General features: G+C 62.9%; 3 protein-coding genes across 26 annotated transcripts in view; 2 read left to right on the forward strand and 1 right to left on the reverse strand.

The window, feature by feature from the left end:
• Positions 1-15,428, forward strand: part of NUFIP2 (nuclear FMR1 interacting protein 2) — a 56,329-nt gene extending 40,901 nt beyond the window's left edge. Inside the window, exon 5 of the mRNA XM_062622466.1 lies at positions 15,296-15,428. The gene's annotated coding sequence lies outside the window, so the exon portion shown is untranslated. The remainder of the gene's footprint in view (positions 1-15,295) is intronic.
• Positions 998-5,734, reverse strand: CRYBA1 (crystallin beta A1). Of its 2 annotated transcripts, XM_062622480.1 has the most exons (6): positions 5,229-5,734; positions 4,474-4,538; positions 3,546-3,664; positions 2,086-2,227; positions 1,440-1,582; positions 998-1,314 (listed from the first exon to the last, which is right to left on the reverse strand). In XM_062622480.1, exons 2-6 carry the CDS (start codon positions 4,516-4,518, stop codon positions 1,167-1,169), a joined length of 597 nt encoding a protein of 198 aa, XP_062478464.1. In that variant the 5' UTR covers positions 4,519-4,538; positions 5,229-5,734; the 3' UTR covers positions 998-1,166. The 2 variants fall into 2 exon arrangements, with proteins under 2 accessions (XP_062478464.1, XP_062478465.1); XM_062622481.1 differs by lacking the exons at positions 4,474-4,538; positions 5,229-5,734 and adding an exon at positions 3,816-3,949.
• The window catches only part of MYO18A (myosin XVIIIA), a 30,712-nt gene continuing 27,685 nt past the window's right edge, over positions 15,376-18,402 (forward strand). For all 23 annotated transcript variants that reach the window (XM_062622457.1, XM_062622458.1, XM_062622459.1 and 20 more), the window contains exon 1: positions 15,376-16,389. In XM_062622457.1, coding sequence (XP_062478441.1) covers positions 15,376-16,389 — 1,014 coding nt within the window. The remainder of the gene's footprint in view (positions 16,390-18,402) is intronic.

The raw sequence follows: 18,402 nt of genomic DNA on the forward strand, positions 1-18,402 counted from the left end.
ACCAACAGGTCTTCAAAATTTATCCAAATTTTATTATTTTATCAGGAAAAAAAAACAGAAAAACAGAAATTTGTGTAGATCGAATACATTAAGACAGACAATAAGTGATGTAAATTGTTGAATAAAAGTTTTAAAGTTTGTGGGTGTCGGTGTGAGGTTCTGTTCCGCGCTGTCGGGGAGCATCCCTTCAACCGGGGATGCTGCGGCAACGGAGACTCCAGTTCTGGTCCCTTAGGGCCGGCAGCACTGGCCATGAAGGCCATGAGCAGTGCAGGTGGCTCTGTGTAGGCATGGATGCTCAGTGGGACCAGGAGCTCAGTGTCCTTTCCCTTGGCAGGGGAAGGGGAAGGGGAGGGCAGGGAGGAAGAGAAGCCCACACCAAGGGTTTGGCTGCTGTGTTTGTGTGTGTGAGAGTTGGAGTCTGGTCCCTGCTGCTGGGATGGGGATGTGTGACTGCAGTCCTGGCACACAACAGACACAAGAGGGACGTGGAGCTGTGGGAGCGAGTCCAGGGGAGCCCATGGAGATGCTGCAAGGGCTGGAGCAGCTCTGCTCTGGAGCCAGGCTGGGAGAGCTGGGCTGGGTCAGCCTGGAGAAGAGAAGGCTCCTGAAGGGGAGACCTGAGAGCAGCTCCAGTGCCTGAAGGGGCTGCAGGAAACCTGGAGAGGGGCTTGGGACAAGGGCCTGTAGGGACAGGACAAGGGGAATGGCTTGAACCTGCCAGAGGGGAGACTGAGATGAGCTCTTAGGCAGAAGCTCTTCCCTGTGAGGGTGCTGAGGCGCTGGCACAGGGTGCCCAGAGAAGCTGTGGCTGCCCCATCCCTGGCAGTGTTGAAGGCCAGGTTGGACACAGGGGCTTGGAGCAAGCTGCTCCGGTGGAAGGTGTCCCTGCCCATGGCAGGGGTTGGAACTGGGTGAGCTTTAAGGTCCCTTCCAAGCCAAACCAGTCTGGGATTCTACGAACAGCAGACACCCACCAAGCTGGTTTATCTTTTTCTTTCAGTCACATTTATTGGCAGTTGTGGCAGTCGGTACCGTTGGGGTGTGTTGTTCCATAAGCAGTTGCAGTACAAGAAGGGGTGGTTATTTCGGGAGGGGAGTATTAGCACCAAAAGGGAGCCGATGAGCTTTAGAAACCTTGCAAAGGTGTAGTGGGAAGTGGGGAGCTACTGCTGGACACGCCTGATGGATTGGATCTGGGAGGTCTGGGCGTGCGAGCCCCACTCCCTCCAGTGCTTGTAGTCTCCTCCGTGGTGGTCGGCCTCCAGGATGTACTGGTAGCCACGGTACCCGGGATACTGGTAGCAAACCCAGCTGGAAGACAAGGAGTCATCAGGCAGCCATTAAGAGGGCTGAGAGGTAAGCAAGGGGCTTATGGGGTGTCCCCCCTCCGGCTGTGGTTTGTCCCTGCTGCCCGTGGTGCTGTGCCCATCACTTACGCGCCACACGAGATCTTCATGGAGCCCACTTCGTTGTTGGCCCAGCCCATGGCCTGCAGCGAGGGGTAGTCATCAGCGATCTCCCACTGGCGGCCGATGAAGTTGTCCTTCTCGAAGATGGTGATCCTGGATTCCTTGTGGTTCTGGGGATAGAGATGGGGTGAGGGGTGCTCCCTCCCTGGCCTGGATGGGGCAGGGGGCAAGGGCTGTCCCTCCCTATGGCATTGCTTACAGGGTTTGATGGGGAGGGAGGTGCTCAGAGCCTGGGCTGTGTGGGGTTTTGTAGGGGAGGCTGTTTTTCCCAATGCCCAGCTGTGAGGAGGTGCCCAGCAGGGCGGTGCTGAGCCAGGAGGTGTCAGAGCTGTGCCACAGCTCCCATCTCAGGTGAGCTGTCCGCCAGCTCCTCACATACGGATGCCCCAAGATCCCCTTCAAAGCTTTAGACTACAGGACAGAAAGACCAAATCCTGCTGGGCATGGGGAGGGGAAGAGCTGAACCCAACCCAAGGAGCCTCTGCCATCCACAGAGCCCCTGCCATGGCTCTGTTTGCCCTTCCTGACCCCGCTCCCTTGGCCTGGAGCTATTGCCTGGGGCACTCGAATGGGATGAGGGATGGGAGGGCTCCGTGGCAGCGGGGGCACTCACAGCGGAGCAGACGGGGCGGAAGGACATGAGGCGCTCGATGTGGTAGGCGTTGCTGCCGCTCCAGGCGTCCCAGCGCGGGTACTCTCCCCTCTCCAGGATGAACTGCTGCCCGCAGAACCCGGTGTGCTCGTAACCCACCCAGCTGCGGAGACAGAGCGTGCCAGGGCCTCCTGTGCCGGCAATGGGGTCCTGCCCGCGCCTGGCACCAGGGTGCGAGGAGGAGTTGGGGTCTGGCCTCTGCCCACCCGTGGGGAGGAGAGGAAGCGGTGCTGGATGTGGCTGCCCTGCCCCTGACTGCTCTGTGGTTATGTGCACAGCTCAGCATCGCATTCGGATGCCCCAGGACAGCCTTGCTCTCAAAAAGCCTCATTTCTTGTTTCCCACAAAGCACAGCTGGAAAGACCCGAATTCCTGATGCCTTCCCCTTTCTGGCTCCCCCTCTTTGCTGAAAGTAGGCAAGGAGAGGTGAGAAGATGATGTCTTCATCCTGCAGGATGTGTTTTCCAGCCCTGGTGCTGCCCATATGAGATCCTGCCTGTCCCTGGGGCGGGGACATCCCCTTGAGAATGAGATGGAACAACTGGAGCTGAGTGGGGAGGCAGAGGCTGGGCTGGGGGCTGGAGGATGATGGCACAGGCTGTGCACACCCCAGGCTCCTGCTTTTGGGGTATGAGAGGCACAGTGAGGCCGGGGGCGGGGGCCAAGAGCCTCTTGCAACTGATCCAGACTGAGGCCCAATCCTGTGTCCCACAGTCGTGCTCCCCTGTGCAAGGTGAGCAGCCTGATTAGGAGCACGTCAACTGGAGCAGCGAGCTGATTACGGTGTGAGCATGCACGCCGCTGTAATCCCATTAGCATTACAAACCCTAAATATAGCAGCACAAATCTATCCTGTCTGCTTCCCAGCCCCAGCAGGATGCTCGCCATGGGGACCATCCTTACACACAGCGTCTGGAGCAGATCAGGACATGGCTTGTCTATGCCAGGGAAGATTCCTGTGCTCAGAGAGAAGCCCAGCCCTGCTCCAGACCCCTACCAGTGACTGGGGCAGCCCTGTGCAGGCTGTGGGAAGGCTCTGCTCTGGCCATGCAGGAAAGCAATGGGGCACTGTGGCAGCTGCGGTTGCCCAGGTGCTTGATGGGGTTACACAGGCAGGATGGGGACTAGGCTGGGCTCAAGAACCTTGCTGAGTGCTGATCTTTGCTGCATCTTTGGGCAGCATCCCCGAGGGGCACTGGTGAGCTCCAAACCTGGCTGCTCCGAGGCTGCGGGAGGGAGTTTTGGATGGTGCCAAGAGCATCCCCACTGTCCCTCTGGCCCTGCCAGGGCTGCCTGCTCTACCCTGTCAGGGTGGGGTTCTCTGTCCCTATCCTCCCCTTGCTGCAGTGCTCTGCTCCAGCCCGGCCACCCCTCACCCTGTCAACCCACCCAGGAAAAGCATCCCGTTGCCGGGTACTTACGCGCCGCACTCCACCTTCATGGAGCGGATGTTGTCGAAGCCGCACTCCATGATGTTCGGGCAGGCCGAGGTGAACTCCATCCTCTTGCCCTGGAAGTTCTCTTGGTCGTACACAGTGATCTGCAACGCAGACCGAGCTGCGCCGTTGGGCAGTGCCCGGCACCGGCCGCAGGCGGTTCAGCCCCTCTTTGAGAGGGTCGCGCTCCATCTCTGTGCCGGGATGCGGCCCCGCAGCGCCTCGGTGCCGGCCCCGCTCCGCTCTCCTGCTCACCCCAGCGGAGGTCGGCTCCCGGGGCAGCGCCGCGGTCCGGAGGGAGGAGCGGAGCCGCGCTGGCACGGGCGGGTGGCCGGGCTGCGGCTGGCGGTTCTCCCGGCCTCTGCTCCCAGCGCTCTAGGGCAAAGAGGGATAACGGGGGGGAAAGGGCCGGAGGGGGGGGGGGGGGCTGCTCCCCGGGGGCTGTGCATGATGCTCTTCTCTCCCCGAAGGCTCCAGCTCCGGTGGGGCCCATCCCATTGGTACACGAGCTTCTCCATCTCGGCTCCCTTCTCTAACTGCGTGCCCGCAGCTATTGCCAGACCCTCGGGGCTGCTCCCCGCCATCTCTGCCGTGTCCCCTGTCCCCTTTGCCCGCCTGCACTGACGGGAGGGCGAACAACAGCGTGTGGCTTTTGGGACTGCTCTAATTCCCTGGCACAGGACCACTGGTAAGAGCAGGGCTAAGAAGAGACTTATGGAAAACACCCAAGAGGGGTTTGAGCAGGCGGGAGGCACGTTCCCATAGGCAAAAGATAATGGGGACAGGGGTGCTGTCCTGCCTGTACCTCCTCCCTGCCTCACTGCCCTGCTCCTGGAGGACTGGCTTTTCCCCCTCTCCTTGTCCCCCACATGAACACAGTGAAAGGAGAGCTAGAAGGGGTGCGAGGACATACCTTCCATGGGCCCATGGGGACAGGCAGAGGGTTTGTCTGAGCCATCTTTGGTGCTGGAACGGTGTCTGGAAAGGAAGGAAAAGCCGTTGGCACTGCAGTGTGTCCCTGTGCTCCCCTGCTGCCCGCTCCTGGGGCTGGGGACAGCTCTGTGCCTGCTGCCTGCAGTGCCTTTTTGAAGGCAGCTGCCCTATTACTGGGACCAGTCACAGCGAGACCCTCTTGTTTGGCCACAAAACGGGGTTGGGGGACTCTGGAAAACACCTAAAGCATGGTGCTCCCTTCTCACTGTCGCAGTGTCCCTTTCCTTCTCCCAGCCATGGCACCGGCGTATTGTCTGGCTCCCCTTTCCCCTTCCCATCACTAGGAATAACCCCCCTGAGCTGGAGCAGGGAGCTGTGATGTGAGGCATAGTCTGCCCCGTGCCTGATGGTCTCCAACAGCCCCCCTGCCTCTTCTCCCTGCCCCAGCATCTCGGCAATGCCTCCCTTGGGAGGCACAGTGTGCTCCCATGGACAGCCCTGACCAGTGATGGGAGACGCCAACCGCTGTGCCATGGGCCGGGTGGGTACCAGGAGCGGGATACCCCATGATAGAGGGGCTCTCACCCCCTGGATGCCAGCGGGGATGTGTGAGCCTGTCTTTTGCCATGGGGAAGGGCAATGGTCCCTCTGGGTGTCTTTGGGCACCAGGCAGGAGGAAGGTGTCTGCCCGGCAGGGGCGAGGTGGGAGAGGTGCGGATCGGTCCCAGGACTCACCTAGCTCAGGCGGTTACTGCTGCTTCCCCCATGTAATGTTTGCCTACTTCAGCGGCTCGGCTTTTATAGGGTGCTGCTGGCTGGGAGCCGGTGCCAGCGTTTGCAGAGCCGTCAGCACAATGCTTGCTCTGGCATTGTCCTGCTGATCCCCGGAGATTTCAGCTGCTCATCCCCATGGGCTGAGCCACATTCTTGGGGAAAAAGAAAAAATAAAACAAATTGATAATAATAATACCCCCCCCCCCCAGTCAGGGCGGCTGTTTGCACAGATAATCTTGGCACCAATGACTCAATGCTCTGACCACTCTGGCATTTTCCAGGGGCAATGCACTGCGGTGTCACAGGGCGCTGGCTGGCACGGTGGGGATGGTGGCTTCATGGTGAGACCCTATGGGTGGTGGGCTTGGTGAGGTGTGTACCACGCACTGCCATTGCCTTGGTGGGTCTCCACCTCCGTGTTGGTGTGGACACCCCCCACCCTCACTGTGGCTCTGTGGTGGGTAAGGGGGGCTGTGATGCTGCTTATCCCTGCTGGTGTGGTGGGGTCTCCCATGGCCACAGCGAGCCCTGGTGCTGCCCCCCGCTTCCACACATCCCTGTCCCCATGGCTGGGGATGGAGCCGCCATGGGCTTGGGAAGCCTCAGGCCTGTGGTAACCATGGCAACGAGGCACCGCTAGGCCCCAGGCCTCATGGTAACCATGACAACCAGGTCCTGGCGGTCCAACACCCTCCTTCTCCCTTCCCTTCGGTGGGGCTCCCCCAGGCAATGGCGGGGTTAGACCTGGGGTGCCATGGCAGGCAGAGGCCTCAGGATACCGTGGTGGGGCAGACCCCCAGGTACCATGGCAGGGCAAAGGCCCCAGCGTCCCATGGTGGGCACTGGCCCTGGGGTGCCATGGTGGGTACAAGCCCTAGTGTGCCATGATGGGGCAGTCCCAAGGTGCCACGGCAGGCATAGACCCCAGGGTGCATGGTGGTGCAGATGGTGAGCACAGACCTAGGTTGCCATGGTGGGCACAGCCCCTGGGTGCCATGGAGGGCACAGCCCCTGGGTGCCATGGTGGGCACAGCCCCTGGGTGCCATGGAGGGCACAGTCCCTGGGTGCCATGGTGGGCACAGCCCCTGGGCGCCATGGAGGGCACAGCCCCTGGGCGCCATGGAGGGCACAGTCCCTGGGTGCCATGGAGGGCACAGTCTCTGGGTGCCATGGAGGGCACAGCCTCTGGGTGCCATGGTGGGCACAGCCCCTGGGTGCCATGGAGGGCACAGTCCCTGGGTGCCATGGTGGGCACAGTGCCTGGGTGCCATGGTGGGCACAGTGCCTGGGTGCCATGGTGAGCACAGACCTAGGTTGCCATGGTGGGCACAGCCCCTGGGTGCCATGGTGGGCACAGCCCCTGGGTGCCATGGTGGGCACAGCCCCTGGGTGCCATGGAGGGCACAGCCTCTGGGTGCCATGGAGGGCACAGTCCCTGGGTGCCATGGTGGGCACAGTCCCTGGGTGCCATGGTGGGCACAGCCCCTGGGTGCCATGGAGGGCACAGTCCCTGGGTGCCATGGAGGGCACAGTCTCTGGGTGCCATGGAGGGCACAGCCCCTGGGTGCCATGGAGGGCACAGTCTCTGGGTGCCATGGTGGGCACAGCCCCTGGGTGCCATGGAGGGCACAGTCCCTGGGTGCCATGGAGGGCACAGCCCCTGGGTGCCATGGAGGGCACAGCCCCTGGGTGCCATGGAGGGCACAGTCCCTGGGTGCCATGGTGGGCACAGTGCCTGGGTGCCATGGTGGGCACAGTGCCTGGGTGCCATGGTGAGCACAGACCTAGGTTGCCATGGTGGGCACAGTCCCTGGGTGCCATGGTGGGCACAGCCCCTGGGCGCCATGGAGGGCACAGCCCCTGGGTGCCATGGTGGGCACAGCCCCTGGGCGCCATGGAGGGCACAGTCCCTGGGTGCCATGGTGGGCACAGTGCCTGGGTGCCATGGTGGGCACAGTGCCTGGGTGCCATGGTGAGCACAGACCTAGGTTGCCATGGTGGGCACAGCCCCTGGGTGCCATGGAGGGCACAGCCCCTGGGTGCCATGGTGAGCGCAGACCTAGGTTGCCATGGAGGGCACAGCCCCTGGGTGCCATGGTGGGCACAGTCCCTGGGTGCCATGGAGGGCACAGCCCCTGGGTGCCATGGTGCTGGGCACAGGCCCGGTCCCTGCCGGGTCACGAGGCGAGCGTGGCGGCGGGGGCTGCTGCCTCAGCGCATGGCTGCCAGCACAATCACAGCCCGCGTCTGACTGCGCCTTTTGTCTCCCCACCGGGCAGCGGCACAAAGCAAAGCGCCCTGTCAGCGCTGCCCGCGGCACGGCTGGCGCCCGGCCCGGGGGACCCTGCCGGGGCCCTGCTGCAGCGATGGCACCGGCCCAGCGCTGCCCACAGCGGGGACAGTGAGGTATTGGGGTACAGGGCACCGCCACGGTTGGGGGAAGCCTCGGTGCAGGCTTTTCCTATCGCTGGCTGCTGCGCTGGGTGATGGAGGTGATGGAGATGTGGTTGGCAAAGGCAGAGCTGTGGGGCTGAGGCTGTGCACCGACCCCTTGGGCACGGTGGCTGAGCAGCAACCGTGGGGCAGGGAAAAGGAGGAGCAGGGCAACCTGCGCTCCGAACGTGGGGCTGCTGGTGGGAATGGTCCCGTGAGACCACTGGGTCCCACCCCTGCGCACCCCGCTGCGTGCATCCCGGCTGCCAGGGGATGGAGCTCGTCCCCTCGCTCCCTGCGGACCCTGGACCACGGCCTGGCCGCCCCGGTGCGCGGAGGCTTTGGCAGGAGCCGCTAGAGGGAGAGCTCGCCCCGAGCAGGCTGCGGGCCCGGCGCATGCGGGAGCGCCGCGCGGTGCTGCCCGGCTCGGCCCCGTGCCCCCAGCGAGGGCACCGGCTCCCCGCTAAGGGAAACCGCTGCCGGTAGCTTCAGTCAGTGCCTGGAGCTGCCCACAGCCGGGAGCAGGGAATGGGGAGCCCCTGCGCACCCCACATCGGGCACGGCCGGGGATGGTCACCCTCGGCGGAGAACGGGACCCCAGTGTGCGGCTTAAGCTCCCCAGGTGCTCTCCCTGCTCACCCCAAGCAGTGCTGGCGGGACAGGTCCCCCCTGCAAGGACCGGCAGTGGGTGCCTGGGGAGCACGGCTGCGGCGGTGCTGGCAGCTCCTCGGGGTGTCCGGAACAACTGGTTTTTCTAGATCCCAGAGACTATAAAAAAGCAGTGACCTATTTAGGAAACCCCGCGGTGCTGAGAAACAGATGATTCCCTCCCAGCCCGGCTCTGGGCCCTCAATGCTCCAGCCGACCATCTGCCGGGGCACCGGAGCTCCGTCCTGCTTCTCTATAGGATGCTTGGGGCAACACGGAGACCCTATGCCCCCAACCTGGGCATAGGGTGCCTGTAACCCCCCCCCCCATACCAAGACAGAGATGCTCAGGGTGCCGCGGTCCCAGGAGAGAGGCTGATGAGGGTGGATGGGATCTTACAGACACCTTGCTGGGAAGCACGGAGGTGTTTAGCCCTGTGGAAGAGGCAGGCGGGTGGCACCACCGGGTGACTGCTTGTGGCAGGGCTGTGTCACACCGGAGACCCCAACACTCGGCAGCTCCAGCCGGCGTCACCCCGCCACCGCCTGCCCTGCATGATAAGGAAGCAGGAGCTGCCGCAGGCTGTGACCGGCTGTTCACCCGCCTGTGCTGGGCAGAGGGGCAGTCACACAATGTGTTCCCAAACCAATGCAGCTGGGAACCCCCCCTGGCAGCTGAGCCAGGGCTCTGCCCCCGCTCCAGCTCATCAGTTCCCATCCCTGCTCCCCAGACGCTGTGGTTCCCTGCGCTTGGCACCACGTGCCTGGGACAAAGGGAAGTGTGACAAAAGCAGGCGGCTGCGCTTGCTGCCGCCGTCCTCTGCGCTGCAAGAGCTGCATCTCCTCCTGCACCGCGTCCTGCAGCACAGGGCCCGCAGCAGCGCCCTTCATATGGCCCCCAGCTCGTTCCCACACACGTGCCGCTCTGCTGCTGTGTCCTGGGCACGTGCTATGGGCCCAGTGCTGCAAGGAATGGGGCTTGTGACACGCAGCAAGTGTGTCCTAAGAGTGGGGTGAACCTGGTGCTACTCCCAGTGCACAAGGGATGACAGGAGCCTGGCAGGGCTCAGCCTCTTGCTAGCACACAGCCCAGCACGGCTGCTCAGCAAGGGAAGGTGGTGAGGCTGTTGCATTTGTGGCCTAATAGCAGGAGAGCCAGGACCACACAGCTCAGTCCAGCTCAGCCTCCCATGGATGGTGGTTGGAGTTTGGAGTCCTCTGGATGCCTCAGGGCAGGGCAGGAGCCATGGGGGTGGCAGGGGTGGTGCTGGGGAAGACCCCTGTGCCCATAGCTTACTCTGTCCATCTGGGGCTTTCCAGCAGAGGTGATGGGCACCCCGAAAAGAGCTTTTGGGAAGAGCTCGTGGATGCCCATCTCTGGGGTCTCTGTGCCCCAAAGCCCTGCTGGGTCACCCACGTCCCTTGAGGTGGCCTGGCTGCTTGCGATGGCAAGGGAGCTTGTCTCAGCTCAGAGACTGCAGGGCTTGTCCTGAAACCCCTCTGCCCCAGGACAGGTGGTGGTTGTAGGGTCCGCAGGGTTTTAGCTGTATCTGAGTGACCCCAGTGTGATGTCCCAGCGCTAGACAAGAGTGGAAGGACTGTAACAAAGGCTCTGCTGGGTGATGCTCATCGTTCATCAACGCGCTGTCTCCCGGCCAAGGCACCATCCTGGTCTGCTCACAGCCCTCCCTGCGGACAAGCAGCGTGGGCAGGGAAGCACGGGGAGAAGCACCGGCCACAACGTCCTGCTTTGTATTCCTGCCAACGGGCACCAGCCACCGTGCACCGGATCAGGCTCTGCTCCCTGCAGGATCCTCCCGAGGAGGGGAACCCACCCTGGTGCGATGCACAGGGCTGTGTTCATCATCACTCGACGTGCTCACACCGTTTCCAGCGTGTGCTGGGTTGGGCTCCCGGCCCCGCACCGGCCAGTGGCCACCCGCACGGTGCTATAGCGGTGGCCGCTGATGCGGGTGGCCAGGACGCCCTTTACCGTCCCGAGCCGTTCCGTTCCGTTCCGTTCCGTGAGCAGCGGCGCGCGCACAGCCGGCAGTGCCCGCCCCGGTGCGGATCCGCCCCGCCCCGCGCCGCCGCCGCCGGGGCCCGGCACCACCGCCGCCACCACCAGCCCCGGGCCCCGCAACGCCGCCGCCGCCACCGGTGAGTACCCGCCGCAGCCCCCGACACCGGTACCGGTACCAGAACCAAAGCCGGCCCCGGCGCAGGGCACGCACCGCACCGCACCGCACCGCGCCGTGCGGGGCCGGGGCCGTCTGCATCACACCCCCTCCTCCCCCGGTGGAGCGGAGCGGAGCGGGCTGTGCTCCCCCGGTGCACAACCGGGGTGTGCGCGGGTGCCCGTGTGTCCCGTGTCCCCCTCCCCGGTGCCGCTGCGGGGTGCGTGATGCCCGTGGCCCGCTGTTGTCTCGCAGCGCCCGTGGTTGTGCATCCCTCGGTGCTCTGCAGTGTGGCTGTACATGTATGTGTGTGCGTGTGTGTGTCTGTGTGTGCCGGCCCCATTGTGTCACCTTGTGCGTGCCCCCCCTCTCCCCGTTGCGCTGCGGGCCCTGGTTTGTGTGTACACACGCACCCCCTCTCGTTGCGTTGCAGCACCTGTGTGTTTACTACTCGTGCAGTGGGGTGCTGGAGGTTTGTGAGCTCCACTGGGGGTGCTGGGGGGGGCACAAACCCTCTGTGTGGTGTGGGGCACATGCCAGCCTGTCCCTGTTAGGTGCCCCCCTGTTTGGAGCCCCGTGTTTGGTACTCCATGTCGGGTACCTAACGATGGGTGTGCAATGATGGATGCTTCATGGTGGGTGCCCCAGCACCTGCAGTGAAGCTCCTTGGCACTGACCCTGCTTCCAGGGAGAAACCACCGGCCTGGGCCTTTCCTGCACCGCTGGGGGATTGCATCCAAAGCCATTATCCCAGCTCAGCAATAACCGATCACCGCCGGGGCCGGTGGTGCTGGCACCTGGGTCCCTTTCAGGAGGCACACAGGGCGGGTGGGTGTCCTTGCAGCAAGCTGCTGTGCTGGGGGCGGCGGGGGCTCGTGGTGCCTGCGGCTGCCACGGCGCCTGCCTGCATGTTCATTTGCCTGGAGAGGAATATATAGAGCAGCGGGTGAGGGCTGGGACGCGCGGCCAGGAATAGTGTGGTTTCCAGCCGGGCTGTGAGATGCAAATCGTCTGGTCAAGAGCTAAACTTAGGGCAATTACAGAAGAGCGTGGGCCCATGGCGGGTGAGCAAGGGCACGCAGGAGCTGTGTTCCTGCACCCTGGGCTGACCCAGGCACCCCGGCACTGGGGGACCCCCATCCAGCAGCTCCCATCACCCTGTGCCCCATAAGCAGTCAGGTGTTCCTGCAGGGCCTGCGCCAGCCCTGAACTTTGCTCGCTGATGGGCCGTGCTCAGCCCGTCACCTCTGTCATGGGCTCGGCCGTGACGGGGTCAGGCTGTAAATCTGGGGCCAGAAAAGGGCTATGGGGTGGCACGGGCCCAGTGCTGAGGGGCTGTGACCTGCCTGTCCTCCCCTTGAGCTGAGCACTGAACTGTGTCCCACTTAGTTCCCACCCAGCAGAGCCTGGCAGTGATTGCTGCCCCGTCACCTCTGTTTTGTAAGGACTCTTTGGGCTGGTTTATTGCCCGGCTTTGGGGTGAGGCGAGTACCTACATCCCACACATACACCCTATGTACCCTCCTGGCCTCCCCCACCAGCCTAGGGCGATGCTGGCTGGGTCACCTTTGCTGCTGGAAGTGGGTTCCCACAGCAGAACCCACAATCCCGCTTTGGAGACAGTCTAGTGACACATCCCAGCTGTGACTCGGGTAAATCCAGCGTTGTTCTCCTCCTGCATCGTCCATAAGGGCAAGCAGGGCGGAAAGACTTGGAAACCCCCTAGATTTCCTTGTTCTCTGGAAAACTTGTGTCCGGCAAGGAGGCGAGGAGCCATGGCGCAGGTCATCGTGTGAGGGAGCTGGGCTGCCCGCTCAGCATCGCTCTCACCAGCACAGCGTTGTCCATGCCCCAGCATGGTGTGTCCAAGGAGGTGACAGCCACCGGGCTGGCTCCTGTGCCGGCATCGCAGCAGGGAGCGGGGCAGGAGACCGGGAAACTTGCAGTGCAGGTCCCTGCGCGGGGAGCGTGTCGGACCAGATTGCGTCTGGGGCAGGGAAGGAGTGGCTGGAGTTCCAGTGAACGCCTTCCTCCTGCATGAAACTCCCCAGCAGGGACATGGGGGGCTCATGGCCATCATGGGTGCATAAAGGGGAAGTTTCACACACACCCCCCCCCCCCAAGTCCTGCTTGGGTGGCCTAAGGAGGGGGTTTGGGTTTGGGAGCCTGGAGCTGGGTCTCCCTTTCTGGCCCCAGGCCCTTGCAGGGTGACATCCCTGTGTCCTGCCAGCCCAGGTGTCACAGCAGCGTCCTTGCGTGCCGTCCCGCTGCCTCTCCCTCCCCTCCCATGGCTCATTCACGGCACTGCCCCGAACACACCTGGCCATGGGTAATCCCATCCCATGAGTCAGGGAAGGCGCCTTGGGTCTGATTCAGGAGCAAGGAGACGCTCAGCAGCTGCCTCCCCTCCTGCTCGAGGCGTCAGGCTGCACCCATCCGGTATCCCCGGTGTGTGCGTGCCACGGGCGGGAGGCTCCTTGGGGAACAGGGCTGGGGAGGCTGGGGTCTTCACCTGGGGGTCCCCCCTGCCCCATTCCTGCCAGCAGTGGCTTTGTGTGGGGTTTATGTGGCAGGGCCGCTGCCTGATTAGGGATGCAGATGGTAACGCTTGTTCCCCCTTTTTGTTGAGCATACAAAGGCTGGAAGGGAGCGTGTGTGCAGGGGAGAGAAACCACCGAGGACAAAGGGAGTGCTGGCCGCCTGCCTCCAGCGCCTCGGCTCTATCCAGCACCAGCCCAGCGAGCAGCTCTGCTCCCAAGGGTCCCTCCCCATGGACCATGGAAGGGGGCCCAGCATCCCCCTTCCTGCCATGGGGTGAGCGCAGGGTGCAGCCCTTTCTGCATCCCCCAGGCCACCCCACTTGGGTACCGGCGGCATGGAGGGGGAGCAGGGACACTCGCAGGTTGTTCTCTCCCTGCTGTTGTCTGTGCTGAGGCCCCAGCATCACTGTGGAGGAGCCGGTGGAGAACCCTCATCACGGCGTGGATGTGGGGCCCTTCGCTGGCGGGACCCGCTGTGGGTCATGGGAAAGAGCTGTGCCATTCCCAGGCTCGGGTCAGCAATCACCCTGCAGCCGGTGTTTGTGGGAGAGGAGAAAGGAGCTGGCTTGGTTTCCTGCGTCCTGGGGTGCTGCCCAGCCCAGGTCCTGGCCCTGACAATAGGGAAAGCCTCAGGGAAGGGCAGAACAGAGCCCTGGGGATGAGTTGTGTGGTCAGAGCCATGGCAGCCCCTCTGGTCATGGGCTGGAGGCTCTGAGCTGGTGAATGCAGCCACCCAGCCATGCTCCATGCCTGACCTCGTCCCTCCGACTGCTTCCCTCTCTGCCTGGGTCGGATCCTGTATCTGCCATGGCTTGCAGAGCTCTGCCCTCACCTGCCCTGCGGCTGGGACTCTCCTGGGCACGTGTGCTCCTGCCCCAGCCCGAGGGGCAGCGGGGCTGAGGCAATCCCTGAATCCATGTGGCTTTGCCAAGGGGATGATGGGTTCCCTGTGTCCCACTGGGTGCATCCAGGGACAGCAGGGACCATGTGGCCAGGCAGTGGTGGTGATGCAGCGCTGACGCTGTGCTGGATCCAAGGTGCAGCTTGGCACAGCATGGCATCCATGCACCCCAGGGTGCCCACAGAGCCTGCAGCGCCAACATGGGCAGCACTGTCCCTCTCTGTGGGTTTCCCAAACCTCATCCCCGCACCCATCAGAGAGCTCTAAAGCAGATGCTTCGAATACAGGGAGTTTTCCTGTTGTCCTTTGTGCTGAGGTTAAGTTCCTGTGCAGCTTCCTGCCCTGTTATATATAGCTGTCAGCCTGTCCCGCGCCACGCTGCCAGCCCACTGCTCCACTGTGGAGCTGTTTATCCACACCCTGAGCGCTTGGTGGAGGCTGGGAGGGGGGCACCAGTTGCCCCGGGGACTGACGGATCCCATAGCAGCCCCATGTGCTATGGGTGCTCCCGGGGTTTTCCAGGGAGGGATCTGAGGTTTGCTCCAGGCCGTGGTGTTGCCACTGGCTGGTTGCTCCCCCCACTCCCTGCACGGGATGCCCGAATGAAAGAGCGACTGTTCCTGGAGGTTGAGGCAGCGTCACGAGGTTCTGCGTCGCCGGTGCTAAAATTAGACACTTATCAGTGTTTGGGAGGAATGTGATTTTACAGGTTCCTGTTTATGACAGCAGCCTTTGCTTAGGGCCGTGTTTCCGGCTCCCTCCCCGCTGGGGATGCTGCCCGTGGCTGTCCCCCATGGCTTTGTGGTGGCCAGGGCTGGGACAAGCAGCAGAGAGGAATCTGTTTCTCCGACAAGGGCGCTTTTTGAGCTGGTGGGCAGGACGGTGCCGCAGCCGCAGGGATGGGTGGGTTTGCCTGGAGCATCCATGTTGGTGGTAACCGCTGCAAATGCCACTGGCATGCCTTCCTTCCCTGCCTGCCCATGCTGCTCCAGCACTGCTGCCAAGCTGCAGGACATGATGGGGGTCTTGCCTGCAGTCAGCCCCAGTGATAGCCTGGGGATAAATGGGGTGCCAGGCTTCTGAGTGTTTCTTGGGGCATCCCTAGGGATGCAGCACCACCATTGTTGCATTCCTAGGGCTTGGTGCCCAGCCAGGGCAAGGACCTGGTGACCAGGGCAGTCTCAAAGGCCCACAGTGCCCTGGGGATAGTGGGGATGCTGGGACATGGCCAAGGGCTGGGGGTCTCGGTGGGGTGGATTGAGGGGTGGTGGGGTGGGTGCTACCCATGCTGCTGTCTGATGGCACCCTTGCCTGTCTGTCCTTCTGCAGGCAGGCGGCCGTGCCGTGACCAGCACCCCCAGCCCAGCGCCCTGCCACGGGGCTGAGAACGCCCCGAGCTCCCCTCCACCATGTTCAACCTAATGAAGAAGGACAAAGAGAAGGATGGGGCCCGGAAGGAGAAGAAGGAAAAGAAGGAGAAGAAGGAGCGGATGTCGGCGGCTGAGCTCAAGAGCCTGGAGGAGATGAGCATGCGCCGGGGCTTCTTCAACCTCAACCGTGCCTCCAAGCGGGACTCCAAGACCCGCCTGGAGATCTCCAACCCCATACCCATCAAGGTGGCCAGTGGCTCCGACCTGCATCTCACAGACATTGACTCCGACAGCAACCGGGGCAGCGTCATCCTGGACTCGGGCCACTTGAGCACGGCCAGCTCCAGCGACGACCTCAAGGTGGACGATGCCAACTTCAAGGGCTCGGTGCTGCAGCGGGCGGCCAAGTTCGGCTCCTTGGCCAAGCAGAACTCCCAGATGATTGTCAAACGCTTCTCCTTCTCGCAGAAGAGCCGGGATGAGAGCACCTCAGAGACATCCACCCCCTCCGAGCACTCAGCAGCACCCTCCCCGCAGGTTGAGGTGCGCACGCTGGAGACCCAACTCGCCAAGCAAGGGGTCCCTATGGGACACCCCTGTACCCCTCCTGCTGCATCCCTGCGTGCCAGGGTGCCGGAGCTCGTCGACAAGAGGTTCCCTGCCGAGCTGCGGCTGCCCCCATTGGTACCCCCACAACCTCCCACCCCACGGCAGCTGGAGCTGCAGAGGCGCAACACGGGTGATTTCGGGTTCTCCCTGCGCCGCACCACCATGCTGGACCGGGCGCCCGATGGGCAGGTGTACCGGCGCATCGTGCACTTTGCCGAGCCCGGAGCCGGCACCAAAGACTTGGCGTTGGGGTTGGTGCCGGGGGACCGGCTGGTGGAAATCAACGGGAGGAACGTGGAGAACAAATCCCGGGATGAGATCGTGGAGATGATCCGGCAGTCCGGGGACACGGTGCAGCTGAAGGTGCAGCCCATCCTGGAGCTGAGCGAGCTGAGCCGCTGCTGGCTGCAGGGTGGCCAGGGGACGCGCCGTGCTGCCTGGGATGTGAGTAATGTCATCCTCACCATGGGGACAGTGTCCTGGGGGTCTGCTGGCCACCGACATCCTCACAGAGGGTATTTGGGTTGGCAGGGACTGTGCGGTGGATGCCGGGGTTGACCCAGCCAGGAGCGATGCAGGAGGTTGTGGCTGGGATGCAGGAATGATGCCCAAGCGCAGGGCAACAGAGTGGCCACAGGGGCAGGTTGGCACCAGTTTTGAACTGGCACCGGTGGGTTTTGCCCTCAAAACACTCAGTGTGCTCTTGGGTTTGGTTTTCCTCTTGCTGGAGGGGCTCCAGGAGAGCACAGTTCTGCATCTAGTCTGTCCCTAGGGAGAACAGTCCAGCAGGGACAGGAGCTCTGCTCCTCACTGCCGTGAAATCCCTATTGCTGCTTTGCAGGAGGGGCACTGCCCCACTGCCCACATTGGCCTCTTCCCGCTGGATCCCTCCCCAGGGACCGGAGCAGGCAGTGTGATGTGCCGGGGGACGGGAGCTGCCGCCGGCGTGTGCAGCCCGTGCTGGTGCTGTATAAATAGAAGCTTAATGGCTGGGTGACCCACATCTCTTGTATGAGCTGCCTGGCTCTGCTGACCCTGCAGGACTGACCTCTCTGTGGTGGCATGGGCAGCAGCATGACGCTGGTTTTGGGTCTGTTTAGGGTATCTTTAAGCCTTCCTTAGGGAGAGGAGGGTGCCGGTGCCTGCAGAGCAGGTCACCTGCATCGGGGAGAGCTGTGCGGCGTGATGTGGCTGCGGTGAGGTAGATGGGGCACCACAGGGCAATGCCATCGGGATAACCCTGAACCGATACCGCTGTGGGGCTGGGGGACGTGTGCGCGTTCAGTTCTGGAGCCAGCAACGTGCTTGTGACCCTTGAGAGCGCAGTGCTGGGAACGGGGAAGAGGAGTTTCCAGTGCCCTTGGGGCTGTGGGGGAGAGGCTGCACTGCTCAGCCTTGTGCTGGGTCCCGGTGTGGTTACACAGCACCAGCCACGGGAAAGCAGCCAGAGGGGCTGCATTAACCATATTGGTGGCATCTTCTATTGCCACCAGAGCACAGGCACCTCCTGGTGCAGGATGAACTGGGGGAGCATGATGTGGCTTTGCCGGTGCTGGGGAGGCAGGGCTGCGGTGCAGGGTGCAGTCAGGGCTCCCTCACCCAGTGCAAGGTGCCGGCACACAGGGAGGCCTGGCTCTCCCCCCAGGCCCCGCTAAGCTCCCTGGAATGTTTCTGGTCCTAATTTAAATAAAAATGATCCTTTTTGAAACAGGAAATTATAGACATATTTTGGGCTTTTGGGCTCTGGAAGCCCCTCCCTGGCTGGAGCAAGGATGGTGCTGGGCTCCCGGTGTTCCATGAGGGATTTAACCCCTCATCGGGGGCCGTGCTGAGCCATCCTTATCGCTGTGGATCCATGCTGAGGGCAGGCAGGGGCAGCGCCGTGCCTGGAGGTGGTGGTGCTGGGCTCAGCCGGTGTCGTGGGGTTGCTGTGACCAGGAGCAGGGCGAAAGCGCCCTCCACGTCCCGGCGCTGCTCCCGGTGTGGGGCTGGCTCAGCTCCACGCTTCTGTTTATTTATTTACCGGCAAAATTCCTCTGGCAGAAATATTCCAGAAAGGTTTCCGACCGCTCCGGCGCTTTGGAGGGACCACAGGCACGCGGCGGCCGCGCCGGCAGAGCCCTCTTGCCGCCGGCACCATGGTTCCCAAAGGGCGAAGGGCCCCTGTGCCATGGTGCTGGCTCTGTGCCGTGCCCTGTGTCCAACAGGGATGAGGTTTGGGGGGGGTTGAAATGGGAACCGTGCTATTCCCGTTGTGCCAAAGGCGCTTTATTTATCCACGCTTCTTCCATCCTAAGTTCTCGGTTTGGCTCTTTTACCCTTATAACGGGGACGGTGCTGCTGGGGTGCCCCACTATGGGGTTCCCTGGTGGCCATGGGGAGAGGGCTCAGCCGCAGGGATGTCTCTGCTGAAGTTCCTGGAGGAGGAACGATAGGAATTTGCTGGCCAGGCAGAAA

This window comes from Pezoporus occidentalis, unplaced genomic scaffold (genome assembly GCF_034315485.1).
Source record: "Pezoporus occidentalis ecotype Australia unplaced genomic scaffold, CSIRO_AGI_Poc_V1 ctg241, whole genome shotgun sequence".
In the NCBI taxonomy this organism is placed as follows: domain Eukaryota; kingdom Metazoa; phylum Chordata; class Aves; order Psittaciformes; family Psittacidae; genus Pezoporus; species Pezoporus occidentalis.